This window comes from Hyperolius riggenbachi, chromosome 3 (assembly GCF_040937935.1).
Source record: "Hyperolius riggenbachi isolate aHypRig1 chromosome 3, aHypRig1.pri, whole genome shotgun sequence".
NCBI lineage: Eukaryota > Metazoa > Chordata > Amphibia > Anura > Hyperoliidae > Hyperolius > Hyperolius riggenbachi.
Genome location: NC_090648.1, coordinates 125,432,204 through 125,451,799, shown reverse-complemented (window position 1 = coordinate 125,451,799; position 19,596 = coordinate 125,432,204). Strand labels below are relative to the sequence as shown.

The following is a 19,596-nucleotide window of genomic DNA, read 5'->3' as shown; positions in this document are numbered from 1 at the left end:
TCCCAGCCGCCTATAAGAGAAAGGCAGAGAGGCCAATCAGAAAGCAGGAAGTTCTCATCCCGGCCAATCATGAATCGCAGTGAGAGGGAAGAGGAAGTGGCAGCGGCTGGAGAAAGATGAGAAGAGAGGAGCTGGCAGTGAGAGGAGCTGCATATGTGTGTACTCTCTGCTTGCTTTCTGGGGGGCTCTGCATTGTGTGTAGCTCTGCGGTGTGGCTAAACTGCAGCATCCTCACTGTGTCCTGCATGTGCGGGGATGCTGCGCTCAGCCACTGCCGGTGCTTTGTGCATTTGTTTACTTGTTACAATTATTGATTAGTCATAGTGAATCGTAACATTAGGCTGAACGAGACGGGGGAGGATACGTTGTGGGTGCAGCTTCCAGACGGTTGTGTAACGTGAAAGGTCAGAGCTAAACCAACAAAGAATAACAAACTGTTAAAAATGGCAGTTTAGTGTTCTATTTTTTCCTTTCATGAATTGGCCTCAGTGTTGCAAATGTAGTTGATCAAAAATGCCACCCTGTAGGTACATTTCTATTGACATGGAAATGTGCAAAAATAAAAAAAACTTGGTAAGTTAACTGGTTCTCATCCAAACTTGCCATGAAGGTGCCCTAAGGCCTTGTTCACACTAGTTACGTTTCTGTGCGCTTTTCACAGCGCATTGCCTTGAGGTATTGATTTTCCCATGTAATGAAATATGCCTGGTTCACATCTATCCGTTGCGCTGAGCTACGTTACAAAAACGTAGTGTTGCATGTCTTTCTGTGCATTGAGCTGTAAAGCGCACATCAATGCATGTGAATGGATGTGCTTTTCAGGGCATAGAAGCGCATGCGGTTTTTACCCCTATTTGGAAAAGAAAACACATTTACATATGAAAACAAAGCTTTGACAACTGCTACAATAGGCAAACCATGCTTAAAAAAGCACACTGAAATGTTTTTTTGTATTATGTGTTTTTACATATTTTTTTAATGCACCCAAAGTGAACGAGGCCTTGCACTATAATATTTTCAATAGAATAGTGATGCAGGAGAACATTCTCCAGAAGAGGCTGAAGGAAGTGGGTGTACTAATGAGTTAATTACTGCACAGAATGTCACAAAGCCAGCAGTTGAGCCAGTATTTTCATCTCTACTGCAATCTAATCTAGTATAAATTGGTAGTCCTCAGTAATGAGTGATATAGAGAAAATATTGATCATGCAACATAATCTTGTTATAGTAAAGTCCATCCTCAGGTCCCAGCAAATGCGTCTGTATAATATACTATGTATGACCAATTCTGATATAGTAAACTTCTGATATACTGTAGTAAACTACTTATCCTGGTCCCTTGGAGCTTACTATAAAAGCATTCTACTGTATCTGTGATCTGTTACTGCATAGACAGCTTAAAGAGTTCCTGAATGCAAAGTCTGTACACACACACAGTACATCACGCACGACATGTACATTCATTAGAACAATTGTTTAACCACTTGCCGACCAGTGGCTTTCTGGCTGATCTGTGCTGCGTAGGCTCTCCAGCCCGCAGCACCGATCAGCTAGCAGCCAGGGCGATCAGACTTACCCCCTTTTTTCCCCACTAGGGGGATGTCCTGCTGGGGGGGGGGGGGTCTGATCGTCGCCAGCTCTCTGCGCTTTTGCAGCGTTTTCAGCGCTCCGTCCCTCTCCCTTCCCCTCTGAGCTGCGCAGGACGGATATCCGTCCTGCGCATTGTAGGATAGGCTTCAGCCTATCAAATGACGGCGATCCCCGGCCAATCAAAGGATGGGGATCGCCGATCTGCCCTACGGCGCAGCTGCGCAGCATGATGTAAACAGCGGGGATTTCTTCCCCGCGTGTTTACTTTTTGACGGCGAGCCGCGATCGGCGGCTCTCCGGCTGTTCACGGGCGGCCGTTTCCATGGAAACTTGCAGACGACCAGTTTACGCCAATCGGCGTTAGCTGGTCGTCAAGAGGTTAAATGTCATTGTACAAATGTGGCCGAAGGGAAGGGTCTGAGGAAGTTAGTGGATTAACAGAACAGAATAGGAAAAGCGCGGTAAAACAACTCTGGGATGAGCTTTTTTTTTTTTTTTTTGCAGTTTCAAAAGAGGAGAACCCTTGAGGTCTTAGTATAGGGGGAATATATGAGCAAGATGGACGGACAAAACATGTCTGAGGTTAATTGGTGGGATATGGATGACTATAGATATGACTGAGAAGTTAAAAAGGAGGGAGAGGATGGTTGATGTAGGGTGAAAGGTGTTTTTTTCTTCTGGGGGGTTATGTAAAACTAATGGAATGCAAACTAGTATAAATTGTGGTGGTAATAATATTTGGTAACAACAAGTGGAGAAGTTTGATGAACCAAACTTAGAGTTGGGATAAGCATTGTTAACGCAGCTGAGTGTTAAAAGAAAAAAAACCAAACAACAAATGTGGCCGACTGCATAAAATCTGTCCAACAGTCGTCTGAGTTGACCTACCGAGTGGAATGGGAAAAATGCCCGATATTGGTTGCTCCTAGTTGTCATTCAATTACATTTATTGGGATGATTGTTGCCAGATACAGCAAAATCTGTAGTGTCCACTGAGTTTTGTACAGCGTGTGTACATAGCTGAAAGAGAACCCGAGGTGGGGATCTTAGAAAGAAATCTATACACAGAGGCTGGGTCTGGCTGTAGTGCCCACCCTCTGTTGCTAGTTGAATCCCCCCTAAGTGCCCCCTGTGCTCCGCTCTCCCCCATAAATTACGGCTGCGCTCTCGGGCATTGTTTACCTTCCTAATGTCACTCACGCCCCCCCCCCCCCCCCCCTCCTGCAGAGCGCCGGTCCCCGCCCGCGTCCCTTCCCTCCAATCAGCGGCGAGGGAAGGGACGCGGGCGGGGACCGGTGCTCTGCAGGAGGCGGGGGAGCGCTGTGAGTGATACTAGTGAGGTAAATGCAGCCCGCTGCGTGTCGCCAGCGCGGCTGTAATTTATGGGGGAGAGCGGAGCGCAGGGGGGACTTAGTGGAGATTCACCTAGCAACAGAGGCTGGGCACTATAGTCAGACCCAGCCTCTGTGTATAGATTTCTTTCTAAGATCCCCACCTCGGGTTCTCTTTAATATGAAGTAATGTTTATCTAGATTTCCAACCTACCTCTTTAACCACTTAAGAACTGCAGTCATAAAACCCCTTAAGGACTAGAGCCTTTTTTTCCATTCGGACCACTGCAGCTTTCACGGTTTATTGCTCAGTCATACAACCTACCACCTAAATGAATTTTACCTCCTTTTCTTGTCACTAATACAGCTTTCTTTCGGTGCTATTTGATTGCTGCTGCGAGTTTTACTTTTTATTATATTCATCAAAAAAGACATGAATTTTGACAAAAAAAATGACTTTTTTAACTTTCTGTGCTGACATTTTTCAAATAAAGTAAAATTTCCTATACATTTGAGCGCGAAAGTTATTCTGCTACATGTCTTTGATAAAAAAAAAACATTCAGTGTATATTTATTGGATTGGGTAAAAGTTATAGCGTTTACAAACTATGGTGCCAAAAGTGAATTTTCCCATTTTCAAGCATCTCTGACTATTCTGCGCACCTGTCAGGTTTCATGAGGGGCTAAAATTCCAGGATAGTACAAATCCCCCCCCAAATGACCCCATTTTGGAAAGAAGACATCCCAAAGTATTCAGTGAGAGGCATGGTGAGTTCATAGAAGATTTTATTTTTTGTCACAAGTTAGCGGAAAATGACACTTTGTGAAAAAAAAAAAACAATACATATCAATTTCCGCTAACTTGTGACAAAAAATAAAATCTTCTATGAACTCACCATACTCCTAACGGAATACCTTGGGGTGTCTTCTTTCTAGAATGGGGTCATTTGTGGGGTTCCAATACTGCCCTGGCATTTTAGGGGCCCTAAACCGTGAGGAGTAGTCTTGAACCCAAAAGTTTCCATTTCTTCTAACTTGCGACAAAAAAAAATGAAATCTGCCACGGACTCACTATGCTACTCTCTGAATACCTTGAAGTGTCTACTTTCCAAAATGGGGTCATTTGTGGGGTGTGTTCACTGTCCTGGCATTTTGGGGGGTGCCTAATTGTAAGCACCCCTGTAAAGCCTAAAGATGCTCATTGGACTTTGGGCCCCTTAGCGCAGTTAGGCTGCAAAAAAGTGCCACACATGTGGTATTGCCGTACTCAGGAGAAGTAGTATAATGTGTTTTGGGGTGTATTTTTACACATACCCATGCTGGGTGGGAGAAATATCTCCGTAAATGACAATTGTTTTATTTTTTTTTTACACACAATTGTCCATTTACAGAGAGATTTCTCCCACCCAGCATGGGTATGTATAAAAATACACCTCAAAACACATTATACTACTTCTTCTGAGTACGGCGATACCACATGTGTGGCACTTTTTTGCACCCTAACTGCGCTAAGGGGCCCAAAGTCCAATGAGTACCTTTAGGATTTCACAGGTCATTTTGAGAAATTTCGTTTCAAGACTGCTCCTCACGGTTTAGGGCCCCTAAAATGCCAGGACAGTATAGGAATCCCACAAATTACCCCATTTTAGAAAGAAGACACCCCAAGGTATTCCATTAGGAGGATGGTGAGTTCATAGAAGAATTTTTTTTTTTTGTCACAAGTTAGCGGAAATTGATTTGAATTGTTTTTTTTCACAAAGTGTCATTTTCTGCTAACTTGTGACAAAAATAAAATCTTCTATGAACTCACCATACTCCTAACGGAATACCTTGGGGTGTCTTCTTTCTAAAATGGGGTCATTTGTGGGGTTCCTATACTGCCCTGGCATTTTAGGGGCCCTAAACCGCGAGGAGTAGTCTTGAAACCAAATGTCGCAAAATGACCTGTGAAATCCTAAAGGTACTCATTGGACTTTGGGCCCCTTAGCGCACTTAGGGTGCAAAAAAGTGCCACACATGTGGTACCGCCGTACTCAGGAGAAGTAGTATAATGTGTTTTGGGGTGTATTTTTACACATACAGATGCTAGGTGGGAGAAATATCTCTGTAAATGACAATTATTTGATTTTTTTTACACACAATTGTCCATTTACAGAGAGATTTCTCCCACCCAGCATGGGTATGTATAAAAATACACCTCAAAACACATTATACTACTTCTTCTGAGTACGGCGATACCACATGTGTGACACTTTTTTGCAACCTAGGTGCGCTAAGGGGCCTAACGTCCTATTCACAGGTCATTTTGAGGCATTTGGATTCTAGACTACTCCTCACGGTTTAGGGCCCCTAAAATGCCAGGGCAGTATAGAAACCCCACAAGTGACCCCATTTTAGAAAGAAGACACCCCAAGGTATTCCGTTAGGGGTATGGTGAGTTCATAGAAGATTTTTTTTTTTTGTCACAAGTTAGCGGAAAATGACACTTTGTGAAAAAAAAAACAATACATATCAATTTCCGCTAACTTGTGACAAAAAATAAAATCTTCTATGAACTCACCATACTCCTAACGGAATACCTTGGGGTGTCTTCTTTCTAGAATGGGGTCATTTGTGGGGTTCCAATATTGCCCTGGCATTTTAGGGGCCCTAAACCGTGAGGAGTAGTCTTGAACCCAAATGTCTCAAAATGACCTGTGAAATCCTAAAGGTACTCATTGGACTTTGGGCCCCTTAGCACAGTTAGGCTGCAAAAAAGTGTCACACATGTGGTATCGCCGTACTCAGAAGAAGTAGTATAATGTGTTTTGTGGTGTATTTTTACATATAACCATGCTGGGTGGGAGAAATATCTCTGTAAATGACACATTTTTGATTTTTTTTTACACACAATTGTCCATTTACAGAGAGATTTCTCCCACCCAGCATGGGTATGTGTAAAAATACACCACAAAACACATTATACTACTTCTCCTGAGTATGGCGATACTACATGTGTGACACTTTTTTGCAGCCTAGGTGCGCTAAGGGGCCCAACGTCCTATTCACAGGTCATTTTGAGGCATTTGTTTTCTAGACTACTCCCTACGGTTTAGGGCCCCTAAAATGCCAGGGCAGTATAGGAACCCCACAAGTGACCCCATTTTAGAAAGACGACACCCCAAGGTATTCCGTTAGGGGTATGGTGAGTTCATAGAAGATTTTATTTTTTGTCACAAGTTAGTGAAAAATGACACTTTGTGAAAAAAACAATAAAAATCCAATTTCCGCTAACTTTTGACAAAAAATAAAATCTTCTATGAACTCATCATACACCTAACAGAATACCTTGGGGTGTCTTCTTTCTAAAATGGGGTCACTTGTGGGGTTCCTATACTGCCCTGGCATTTTACGGGCCCAAAACTGTGAGTAGTCTGGAAACCAAATTTCTCAAAATGACTGTTCAGGGGTATAAGCATCTGCAAATTTTGATGACCGGTGGTCTATGAGGGGGCAAATTTTGTGGAAACGGTCATAAGCAGGGTGGCCTCTTAGATGACAGGATGAATTGGGCCTGATCTGATGGATAGGAGTGCTAGGGGGGTGACAGGAGGTGATTGATGGGTGTCTCAGGGGGCGGTTAGAGGGGAAAATAGATGCAATCAATGCACTGGGGAGGTGATCGGAAGGGGGTCTGAGGGGGATCTGAGGGTTTGGCCGAGTGATCAGGAGCCCACACGGGGCAAATTAGGGCCTGATCTGATGGGTAGGTGTGCTAGGGGGTGACAGGAGGTGATTTATGGGTGTCTCAAGGTGTGATTAGAGGGGGGAAATAGATGCAAGCAATGCACTAGCGAGGTGATCAGGGCTGGGGTCTGAGGGCGTTCTGAGGTGTGGGCGGGTGATTGGGTGCCCGCAAGGGGCAGATTAGGGTCTAATCTGATGGGTAACAGTGACAGGTGGTGATAGGGGGTGATTGATGGGTAATTAGTGGGTGTTTAGAGGAGAGAATAGATGTAAACACTGCGCTTGGGAGGTGATCTGATGTCGGATCTGCGGGCGATCTATTGGTGTGGGTGGGTGATCAGATTGCCCGCAAGGGGCAGGTTAGGGGCTGATTGATGGGTGGCAGTGACAGGGGGTGATTGATGGGTGGCAGTGATAGGGGGTGATTGACAGGTGATCAGTGGGTTATTACAGGGAAGAACGGATGTAAATAATGCACTGGCGAATCGATAAGGGGGGGTTTGAGGGCAATCTGAGCGTGTGGGCGGGCGATTGGGTGCCCGCAAGGGTCTAATCTGATGGGTAACAGTGACAGGTGGTGATAGGGGGTGATTGATGGGTAATTAGTGGGTGTTTAGAGGAGAGAATAGATGTAAACGATGGATTTGGGAGGTGATCTGATGTCGGATCTGCGGGCGATCTATTGGTGTGGGTGGGTGATCAGATTGCCCGCAGGTGGCAGGTTAGGGGCTGATTGATGGGTGGCAGTGACAGGGGGTGATTGACGGGTGATTGATGGGTGATTGACAGGTGATCAGGGGGGATAGATGCATACAGTACACAGGGGGGGGGAGGGTCTGGGGGGGTCTGGGGAGAATCTGAGGGGTGGGGGGGTGATCAGGAGGGAGCAGGGGGCAGTTTAGGGACTAAAAAAAAAAAATAGCGTTGACAGATAGTGACAGGGAGTGATTGATGGGTGATTAGGGGGGTGATTGTGTGCAAATGGTGGTCTGGGGGGGTGGGCAGGGGGGGGTCTGAGGGGTACTGTGGGCGATCAGGGGGCAGGGGGGGGCAGATCAGTGTGTTTGGGTGCAGACTAGGGTGGCTGCAGCCTGCCCTGGTGGTCCCTCGGATACTGGGACCACCAGGGCAGGAGGCAGCCTGTATAATACACTTTGTAAACATTAAAAAGCGTATTATACGCTTCCTATCCGGGGATCGTCGGGTTAACAACCCGCCGGCGCTTCCGATTGGCCGGCGGGTTGACGTCGCGGGTGGGCGGAGCCTATTGCCGGTGGATGCGCGCGCATCCCAGCGCGCGATCCCCGGCCAGAGAGTGCCCCAGGACCTGACGCCAATCTGCGTTACGTGGTCCTGGGGCTGCCACTTTGCCGCCGCCAATATGAAGTAGGCGGTCGGCAAGTGGTTAAAAAAAAAAAAAAAAAAAAATACGCATAATGCTAGGTACACACGATGTGTTTTTTCAGTCGCTTTTCCATTCAATTGATTTTCGATTTGTTTTTCTGATCAATTTCCCACCGATTCTCTTATCTTTTCTTGTCAATTTCCATTCACTTCTATGAGAAAGCGAGCGGTAAAACGATTGAAAGTAATATTGGGCATGACGGAAATTATCTATCGAACGCAGAAACGTATCGTTTGTACCTAGCATTACAGGCGAGTATGATTTAGTCCCACAAATTCAATTATTTATCTCATAAAAGTATTTTCATGTTAGGTCTGCTTTTAATGCCCAATCCCACATCATTGGAGTTCTCCTTTAGGGAAGTTTAACACATTTATATAACACAAATATTAAACTAAAGATATTCAGTGAGAAGATGATTTCAAGTTGATGTAAAGCAGGGGTCTCAAACTCGCGGGCCATTTGCGGCCCTCGATACAATATTTTGTGGCCCTCGCCGGCAAAAGCTTCCCTATAGTTCGCTTCAGTGCTCCCAAGTAATCCGCCGCATCCCCGCCGCTAAACGAGGGCTGCAGAACCCCCAAATCGCCCGGAGGCAATCCACCTGCATTTCCTGGAAGGGGCAGAGCTTTCAGCTCCGCCTCTCCCCATCCCTCTCTGTGAAAGAAGAGTGAGAGGGGCGGGCAGAGGCGGCGATGAGCCGCGATTGTGAAATTCCTTATGCGGCCCAGCCTCATCCTGACTTTGCCTCCTGCGGCCCCCAGGTTAATTGAGTTTGAGACCCCTGATGTAAAGTTTTGGATAATAGAGCAATCCGCGCCTAATATAATAGCAGCTATCGTGGACTCTGTAATCCTCAAATACCTTAATATTTAAAAAAATCTATATAAAAGGGCCACAGCGCTGAAAAGATATTTCCTCTTTATTATTCACAAAACAGTAGTAGCTTTTGATCCTAAGCTCAAACAAAGCACCTTCCCCTTTAAATTACATTCATGCAATGATATGCATTACTCGCTCAGACTCACTGCAGTGAGATAGTCTACAAAAATGTTTAAAAAGGGATCCCAGAAAAAGATCAAAAGGTCAAAAATGATAGTCCACTACTGGTCAGCTAGGATATGATTGATGTCCAATGAATATGCATATGTAAAATATCGGTTTAGTAAAATTCACATTGGAATAAGATCCACAAGTTCATACAGTGCTGCCAGGTAGATCAGCACATTCTCCGTTCAGAACTTTTATATTGATGTAAAGTTTATTCAGCTTGGAATGTGACCAATTAAATGGAGTAGCTAATTATTGCTCTGAATCAAGCTACACCTTATGACCTACAATTACCATAAAACATGCATTAACGCAACGTGTGTTAGAATGCTATTGGCCATGTCTGTATAAACCCTGTTTGTCCCGGGACTCGGCTCACCAGAGCCTCCTCCCCGGCCTCACCATTTGTCCTGAGGTTTAAAGTATGCCTGAAGGGAAAGGAATATGGAGGCTGCCATATTTATTTCCTCTGAAACCATGTCCATTGCCTGGCTGTCCGGCAGATCATCTGCCTCTAATACTTTAATGGGAATCTGTGACAAAGAAATAGCCCCTGGGGGGTACTTACCCCTTTAGAGGGAATCCTCTGGATCCTAATGAGGCTTCCCCCATCCTCCTCAGCCTCAGGGATCCTACGCCGGTTCCCCTGAAAATACAGTCAACAAGGGTGTCAGCTGTGGCACAGGTGCAGTAGCGGTGGCTATATTTACCCGCAGGGCTCCAGCGCAGGTGCAGTAGCATTTTTCCGAGGGCTCCGGTGGAAATAGCCTAGCCTGATTGGGTCCGCTCTACTGTGCAGGCGCAAGTTGCTCCAGATGCTTCTCCCTCCCAAGGTAAGTACCCCCCAGGGCTCTTTTTTTGTTACATATTTTCTTTAAAGGAGTCATCAGGGAAAATTAATAAAATAAGTCGTACTTACCGGGGACTTCCTCCAGCCCCAAGTTCCCAGCATGTCCCTCGCCGCACCTCTGCAATCAGCCGTTCGCTGCAGTTCCGTCCCGGTCCCCGGCGATGACATCAGGGCAACTTCCAGGTCGGCCGGTACTGCGCCTGCGCGAGCGGCGCTGTCAATCACCGCCACGTGGGCCGGAGCGGACTGTGCAGGCGCAGTACTACTGTGCCTGCGCAGTCCGTTCCGTCCCACGTGGCGGTGATTGACAGCGCCGCTTGTGCAGGCGCAGTACAGGCCGACCTGTACGTCACCCTGACGTCCATCGCCGGGGACCAGGACGGAGCTGCGGGGAGAGCTGCGGCGAGGGACATGCAGGGAGCTTGGGGCTGGAGGAAGTCCCCGGGTAAGTAGCACTTATTTTATTTTTCCCCTGATGACTCCTTTAAGCCATAGACCCTGAACAAGTATACTGGTCAGATGTTTCTAACTGAAATCTGACTTGATCGGCTGCATGCACGAAAGATCAGCAGGACAGCCAGGCAACTGGTATTGGTTAAACAGTGTTCCCCAACCCTGTCCTCAAGGCCCACCAACAGTGCATGTTTTGTGGAAATCCACAGATGTAGTTCATCAGCTCTGCAGAGAAACTAATTACCTCACCTGTGCATGTTTGTGCTTTCCTGCAAAACATATACTGTTGGTGGGCCTTGAGGACAGGGTTGGGGAACTCTGGGTTAACGGACAACCGGGGTGACATGACATGATGAGATAGACCTGTGTATGTACAGTGCCTAGCACACAAATAACTAGGCTGTGTTCCTTTTTTTGCTTTCTCTGCTTACAAATCAGGTATGCAAGTGACCATTTCTGTCCGGGTAGGGACCGGGTCAGACTATAGCATAACTCTCACTGATAAGTAATTACAGCCATAAAACACTTTTCTGTCAGTAAATGGCTTCTGAGAGCAGGAACGAGATAAAAAGGGTCAACAATTCATAGATTTGAGCTCTTGCATACTTCAATGAATGTGTCATTGAGCAGAAACAATGAAACAGTAGAAACTTAAAAACTAGATTTAAATATAAAATAAAACTGGGGGATATCTAAAAGCCATTTTCAGGAGGAGGATGATAGATGGAATTGTTTTTCTCATTAGTTTATTTTCATCTCGGATGTCCTTTAAAAGGAAATGCATGTGGCCGCCTCCATATACATCTCACTTCAGGTGTCCTTTAAGCAGAGCCTTGGCACTGCTCCATGTTTGATAACCACCTCTGCATATAACTATAGTATGTTTTCCTAGGCAGGTGCTTTCAGCTTTCTGTAAGAGAAAATATAATTTATAGTTATTGTAACTATAATTTACAGTTTGCTTTAAGTTTTATGTACTCTGGGGTTGTCCTTATTACAAAGAAGAAATTGCTCAGATCATCAGTTTGGATCTTGTAATGCAATGACTGTTGTATTGCAGGGACGGGACCTCTGCTTTGGGGAAGATAGGAAACCTTACCGATGTGAGATTGGATATTGCTGTGGGGACACAGAGTGCTGCACGTACTACTATGAGCTGTGGTGTAAGTCTGTAGGGCAGAATGATGCACTGATTATCGGAGCACTGTATACAGCATTACCCATAGCCATGCACACATCACACTGTGCTCCATTGACCTGCTTGGCTGCCACACTTACCCTGTTATTCTTTTTGCAGTGGAGGTACAGAAAAGCTCATAAAGCTATACAGATCTATTTACATGGGAATTTCAGTCACTGATTTGTAGAAATGGTGGCAGTTCAGTTTATGCAAACCTGTATGTAAATGAACCTCCTATACCAATTGAAACCCTTTCACTAGCAAATACTGCAGCTCTGTATATTCTGTGGTGAGTGGATCTCATTTCAGATGCAGGCCGTCAGTGTCACTGTGTTACAGGTAAACCTTCAGCAAGGAGCAAGAAATGTGAACACCCCATATAAATTCCCTGTAAACCGGCCTATAATCTGCTAAACACAGAGGCAGAATTACAGAGACTGGCTGCAGGTTGGCACAGAAGTGGAGCAGCAAACCAGTTACCAGAGGTTTGGCAAGAAATCCTCCATTATTTGCTTTGGTTTTGAGGGCTTCTAACTTTGTGCTTTGTAGGTCAAACTTGGGACAAGCTTGCAGCCAGTAGCTATTGAGACTCTTGATCTCCATATGTGAGTCAGTGGCTCATACAGTATAGGCATGTGACTGGCAGGTTCTCTTCTTTGCAGGAGGAAGGTTTCAATGACTCCTCAATCTGAACCTTTCTAATAATCCACATTAATAGAAGGGGAGGTGAGTGGCAGCTCAGCTGCATCCTGATTGGGAGTGGTGAGTAAAGATGATCAATGAGATGCAAATTGTTCCTGAACTTATGCACATTTTTATGCAAATGTATGCAGTTTGACAATGGACCAATCAATTTAAACCCACATTTGCATCAACTTGGAACAATTTGCATATCTGTGATCATCCCTAGTAGTGGGTCAGTGTTTTGCCACACCTCCCTCATTCCCAGAGTGCAAGGATCTAACAGCAAAACAGAAGACAATACTGTGCCGTTTCGGTCAAGTGACAAAGCTGCCAATTCAAAGGCCAGAATAAAGGTGGAGTTATCTGTTGGTACTGGGAGGGGAACAAGGCAGTGGGCCAATAAAAGCTGTTCCTGAAGAAGAGCTCAAAATAAGTATGGTATGTGATCATCCCTGCTTTTGTTGAGACACCATGGCATGTAGTCAAAAACTACCTCTCTTAGAACAGCAGCATCTATGGCTGGGAAACTTCAGCCTAGCCAATAAAATGATTGTCCATAGACCTTTTCAGTCCTTAGCAAACCCAAGTTATTGTATTACCCAAATCCATGCATTTCATCTTGTATCTTCAGGTGCCCTTATCATTTTGTAATGTACATTGGAAAAACAGTGTCAGGTGAGAGTATTAAATATGAAGCCGTGTGAAGTACAACCTACATACAGTATGAAATAAGACATTATAGTGTACTAGTGACCTTAGCCTGTTTAAAAACGGGCTCTAGGTCTGTCACACACGTACGCCGCACGCGTATACACTGCTGCCCGTCCTCCCCTGCATGCCGCGCTTCATTCCCCCAGCTCAGTGTCTCTGCGTCCCTGCACATACGCACAACGAAAAAACACGCACGCACACACACACACGCCTATTATTATATGGAAGGAGGTATTGTCAGAGGGAAAAGGCCAATGGCTAGCAGCCTCTGTAGTATATGCAGTAGGATGTGTTGAGGGGTGAGAGAACAGACTGTGTATACAGAGTAAAGTGAACACTGCAGGGAGACAGCATTTGGAAGCCTAATGCAAAGAGCTCCAGGAAGGAAACATGGACAATTATTGATGGTGCTTGGAAAGGAGGGGGGGGGGGGGGGGCAGAGGCTATTAGCCCACAGCTAGTAATCATACTTCTCTTTTTCCTTACTACAAGGGGTCACCCTGATGTGTTGCAGCACTGAAGTCTGAGACTTTTTTTTTTTCATTTTTAGACACTTAGTCATCCGCAATGCAGATCTGGAGAACATTGGCCAGAATGGCTGATCAGGAAAGGAATTTTTTCCCCTTTTGGGGCTAATGATCCAGGCCCTGTAAGGGTTTTTGCCTTCTCCTGGATCAGCAGGGATATGCTCAAGGGAACCCGAGGTGAGAATAATACGGAGGCTATCATATTTATGTCCTTGAAAACAATGCCAGTTGCTTGGCAGTCCTGGCATATGTAGTCTGAATCAAAACCCTGGAACAAGCATATGGCTAATCTAGAAAAACCTGATCTGCTGCATGCTTGTTCAGGGTCTATGGCTAAAAGTATTAGAAACACAGGATCAGGAGGACAGCTAGGCAACTAGTATTGTTTAAAAGGAAATAAATATGGCAGCCTCCATATCACTCACCTCGGGTTAGGTGCAGGCTAAGTTTGTACCTTTTTTTTTTTTTTTTTTATATATAAAGATTTCTGGTTTTAAAGGGAATCTGAAGTGAAAATAAACTTATGATGATTTGTATGTGTAGTACAGCTAAGAAATAAAACATTAGCAGCACAGATATGAGTCTAATATTGTTTCCAGTACTGGAAGAGTTAAGAAACTCAAGTTCTTATCTATGCAAAAGAGCCACTGATCTCTCCACTTTCTTCTGAAGCTTATTATCTAAAGTGTTTGTCACTGTAATTATTTTCTGTAGATGACAGTTCAAAAGTTCACTAGCCTGCTCTGTGAAATCATCTAGAATGCTGAGTAGTGTGTAAACAGCAAATATTAAAGAATGAAGCAATGTTATAAAAAAAAATTATATAACTGAAAATAAAAATTAGACTATTTTCTTTGCTATTAATGTACTAGTAATTATCCGTACCCACAACCAATTCATTATATCATAACTTTTTTCCACTTCAAAGGCTCATGCACACATCAGACTATAGTCTTTGGAAAATGAAAGATCACAGACCAATCTTACCACCCTTCATGTAGTATGAGAGCCATACTCTACACAGTCTATTCTATGGAGCTGTACTCTCAATCAGACAGAAATCTTTGCAAGATGCTGCACACAAAGATGCTGTACACATTCAACAGATCAGTATCTGCCAAAGATCTGTTCCTGCCAAAGATCTGTTCCTGCAAATTGCATTCATAGTCTATGATATCTGCAGATCCTCATACACACCTTCTTTAACTGACATTCATCTGCAGATCAGACAATCATCTGCAGATCTGAAAATCCATCCTGGTGGATCTGATCTGGAGATGAATGTCTGTTAAACAAGGTGTGTATGCTGATCTGCAGATATCATAGACTATGAATGCATTTTGCAGGAACGGATCTTTTACAGATACTGATCTTTTGAATGTCTACAGCATCTGTGTGTGCAGCATCTTGCAAATATTTCTATCTGATGGGGAGTTCAGCTCCATAGAATAGACTGTGTAGAGTATGGCTCTCATACTACATGGAAGGGGGTAATATTGGTCTGTGATCTTTCATTTTCCAAAGACTATGGTCTGATGTGTGTATGTGGCCTAACTCTAAGGGCTGGAACCCACAGGAGCGCTTTTGGCAGCGCTGCGATACGCTAGCACTTTGCCAAAACGCTGGGCTAATGTTAATGGATGGGGCAACTTCCACAGGAGCGTTTGCGTTTCCCAGAAACGCAAACGCAGGACCTGCAGCATTTTGGGAGCGTTAGCGCTTCAATGTAAAGTATTGAAACGCTAGCGGAAACGCTCAGCAAAACCTAAACTGAACGGTTTTGCTAGCGTTTTGCGGTTCAGCACACTGTAACAAAATGAAAAATAATTCACAGGACCAATCAGGATAAAAACGCTACGCAACCGCTGAGCAAAAAAATACAATGTTGCAAAACGCGACCGAAAACGCGCATTAATCCGCTTGCAAACCGCTCAGACAAAACGCTAGCGGTAGCGTTTCGCTTTTGCTGATTTCAGTGGGTTCCAGGCCTAATGGTCTATGCTGAGAACTCTGCATACAAGGTGATCTGTCAGTTCTGTGTTCAGACTTGTAGTATCCTCTAGAGGATACAGAAGAGTGTTTGATTGGAAACTGCTGGCTGGCTCTTGTAGTTTGTAACTGTGTTCTGGGTTTCCTTGTCAGGGTTCTGGCTAGCCTGGACGCTCATTATCCTGGCAGGCTGTTGCTGTGCGTATCGTCACCGCAGAGTAAAGCTGAGACATCAGCAGGAGCTTCGACAACGTGAGATTAGCCTCATGGCCTACCAGGGGGTCGCCCCATCTGCTACTGCCTTAGGTAATCTGTTGCCATGTGAACACAGGTATCTGTTACTGTAATATTGTGTATGTGAGGCAGGTGTTCCAATATCATCCTCATATGTGGCTGCTGAGCCGTAGATGATGAGTGTTACACACCTCAGTAGGCAAAATTATTCATAGATGGCCTCCTTCCAAAGTTCTCTTTTCTCTGTACTATGCCTTTTAGATATAGCTAGTTTTAGATAGCTTATGTTTTGTGCTGAGGGCCATTTGTTTCAGTGTGTAGCTTTAAAGTAAAACGGGAAAAAAAAATCAGACGCTTACCTATGAAGAGGGAAGGCTCTGAATCCTAAAGAGTCTTCCTTTTCCTTGCTCAGTGTCCTGGTTCCAGCGCTGTCACCCCCGTTTGAGTTTGCCACCTTCGTACTAGTGTGCGCATTCGCAGTGTGGAACTGCCTGTCTTTGGGAGGGCATGAGTGTTCCAGACGCAGAAAATTTGAACGGGGTTGATAGCACTGGAACCAAGACCCCAACCGAGCAATGGGAATTTTTTTTTTTTTTTTTAGGATCCAGAGCCTTCCCTCTCCACATGTAAGTAGCTGAGTTTTTTTTGTTTTGTTTCCCACTACCGTCTTGCTTTAAGCAGTCTCTCTGTTCTCAGCCCTATTTATTTATTTACTTCCCTTATGATTGAGTTCTGGAATCTAATTTCTCATCAGCTGCTCAGAGCATCTCAGATTTCTAACTAAAGCTCCTCATCCATGTCTTGTCTGTACATCTCTAAGTTCATTTTTTCTTTCTCAAGCATGTGACTGATCTGCACATGACCTTTTATCCAATCTGGTTGTCCTTCTGCAGCTCCCACTTTCTAGTCTCTTAGATATGCCCTAAAATCTCTTTTCAGACATCCAAATAACCTGGCGTCACGTGTTCTGTTCCGTCACGTATTCTGTCTCCCCAGTCTGGCATGGTAATATTGCTTATCTGTGTAAAGATCCTTTCCATTGGATCACTCCAGTGTGGCTGATTCTCCCCCCCCAGGCAGGTCAGCTGCACGGGATGTGTGTGGCCAGTTTCCCAACCCATGCAAGTTCTAAACCAGTCTGATCACACCGCCATTATTTTGTTAGCTTTTCTACACTACAAGGTTGATGCACTTAAGTGCGGTAATATTGCTGTGCGCATACAGCATGTGGCAATATTACCATTACTACTGGCAGCATTGTACCCGCAAATTGTGCTAATGGCACAACCCATGGTACTCAAATAGTGTTAGTGTTGCTATGGTAACGTGTGTTTCTAACGCTTGTTCCGTAGCTACTAGAGTACCGTGGGTCGCGCTTATGGCGAAACTTGCGGTACAATGCTGCCGGTAATATTGCTGCACGGTTTGTGTGCACAGCAATATTACCGCACTTTTGTTCATCAACTCCTATAGCCCTTATTCAGTTCACTTTTTCTCCTAATTTATCTCTGAGGAGATTATTTTTCATACTCTTTATTGAAAAAATACCAAAAAGTAAGCTGGTGGCTTTAAAAGCATTTTTTTATTGAGAAGATGTGAAAATATCACCTAGTGGAAAACTTAGGACAAACATTGAATTGGATTGGGCCCTGTGCAATGTTGTGTTTTAGACTCCTAATGAATGTATGGCTGTGCACTACACATACATTTTTGAATGACTGTTCACTCTTTGGGTTGTACTCCTAACAGTGGGGTAAAGTTGCTGTTTGCAGGGAGCACAAGGCCGTTATACCATTCCTTCCAGCAGTAAAGTAATTTGCATTGCACAATTAGCGCACCCCGCATTAACTAGGTAATTCATGCATTTCTAGGGTACTACGGGTCACACCAATGCATGAAACCTTAGAGTGCCCATACACTTACTCGATTTCCCACCGATAGACAGCAGATTCGATCACTGTGATCTAATCTGCTGTGAAATCGATACGCAAACGCTGACCATTCGACCGATTTCCGTTCAAAATCAATCCCGCCGCTCTGTCCAAGCGGAAAATTTTGCTTTAACGCTGGCGGGTCGGTAGTGCGTCAATAATGGCGTTCGGATGACCGACGCTAGTGACAATACAATACCTGTTCCGCCGGCGCGTATCCCCACGGTCCCTTCTCCGCGCTGGGCTCCGGCTGGCATCACTTACTTTCCTAGTGAATCGATTCAAAATCTCTTTTCAGTGTAGGCAGCCAATAGATCCCTCTTTGATCACAGAGGGATCTATCTGCTGGTCAATCTGGTGGCAATCGACCAGTGTATGGCTGCCTTTACTTTGCAAACACCGGTAAAATTACCGTGTGCTCCCTGCACACATGAGCACTTGAAGGACTTGTGAATACTCCCTGCTGTGTGTTTTCTAACGCACAACATGTTAACACACAGCATTGTGCATTCTGTTGCACACCACCTCCATTATAATGAAAGTGATTGTAGAGCTATTGTAGTGCAACACACATAGTAGAATGGGACCAAGGGGAAAATTTTAAAGCTCCACCCCAGGTACTTCAAGGTCCTGCTCCTGCTGGAAGCTTAGAGGAAACCTTAACTGAGAGGGATATGGATGTTTCCATTTAAAAAATACCAATTGCCTAGCAGTCCTGCTGATCTCGTTGGCTGCAGTAGTGGCTGAATCACACACCCGAAACAAGCATACAGCTAATCCAGTCTGACTTCAGTCAGAGCATCTGATCTGCATGCTTGTTCAGGGGCTGTAACTAAAAGTATTAGAGACAGGATCAGCAGGAGAGTCTGGCAACTGGTATTATTTTAAAGGAAAAATCCATATCCTTCTCAGTTTAGGTTCCCTTTAACAATTCTGTTGACCACTATGGGAGATGGCAGCATGGGATAAATATTTTATACAGCTCTAGTTATTAAATGCTGTCAAAATGTTATATAAGCTATTTGTCGTTTTTGCACTCCAGAGCCCTGGCCAACCTGCAAACTGCCTACATATGAAGAAGTGACCCAGGACCCGCCAACGCCTCCCCCACCCTATTGTGAGATATTGGAGGAGATTCTTATCGATGGGGAGGACCACCCTCTTCCCGCTGTCATTTCTATCAGCTTGAATCTTGCGCCTTGTGAGCAGGAGGAGGAGCCGCTGTACCAAGAAGGGGCACCTACAGCAGAACATCCCCAGTGCCAGCATGACTGCACAGAGCAGGGAAGTCCCAGTGCCTTGGAGAGGAGACGCCACATCACAGGGGACTCTGGTATTGTACTGTGTGATGAGAAGGCGCTGTGCCTGAACAGGGAGGTGGAGGCCTTGGGTTGTGGGACATGTGTTGCTGTGGAGACAGAAGAGGCAGCTCGCCAGGGGGACAACTAGCTTTTATCTCAAATGACTCATAAGCTTACAGGATCTCTATCTCATGGGACGTTTATTTACAAGGGCTGTTACACCAGGGGGAGCAGTGGCTTGGCCAACCCTGACAACCCTCTACTTCCTGGCACTATCCTTGCACTGATGGCATCTTCTTACAAAGCTTTTGCACTTTGTTTTTTTTTTTGTTATGGTTTTGTTTTTGTAAATATGTCAATGGATTTGACTGGAGAAACCATGTGTGGTTTTCCCTGTATATTATTTTTTGTATAGCATTAGCCACATTTTGTTACTGACATCAGAATGCTGTGTATTATCGTTATCACCAGAGCATGGTCTCACCGAAGGGGGGCTGTGTCTGTTTATCAGAGGGGAATACCAACAAATAAACCAGCTTCATTTAACACTGGACTTGTGGTAATCCTAATTTACAGTTTAGCAGTTAGTTGGCATAGCAGCACATTGACTGCCCGGTACACACATGAAATTTTG

At 44.8% G+C, this 19,596-nt stretch overlaps 1 protein-coding gene across 1 annotated transcript; it reads left to right on the top strand.

The window, feature by feature from the left end:
• Positions 1–67: 67 nt before the first annotated feature.
• On the top strand, positions 68–19,508 carry LOC137561135 (WW domain-binding protein 1-like). Its single transcript, XM_068272397.1, has 4 exons — positions 68–155; positions 11,466–11,568; positions 15,650–15,802; positions 18,704–19,508. Exons 1-4 carry the CDS (start codon positions 117–119, stop codon positions 19,108–19,110), a joined length of 702 nt encoding a protein of 233 aa, XP_068128498.1. The 5' UTR covers positions 68–116; the 3' UTR covers positions 19,111–19,508.
• The last annotated feature ends 88 nt before the right edge of the window (positions 19,509–19,596 follow it).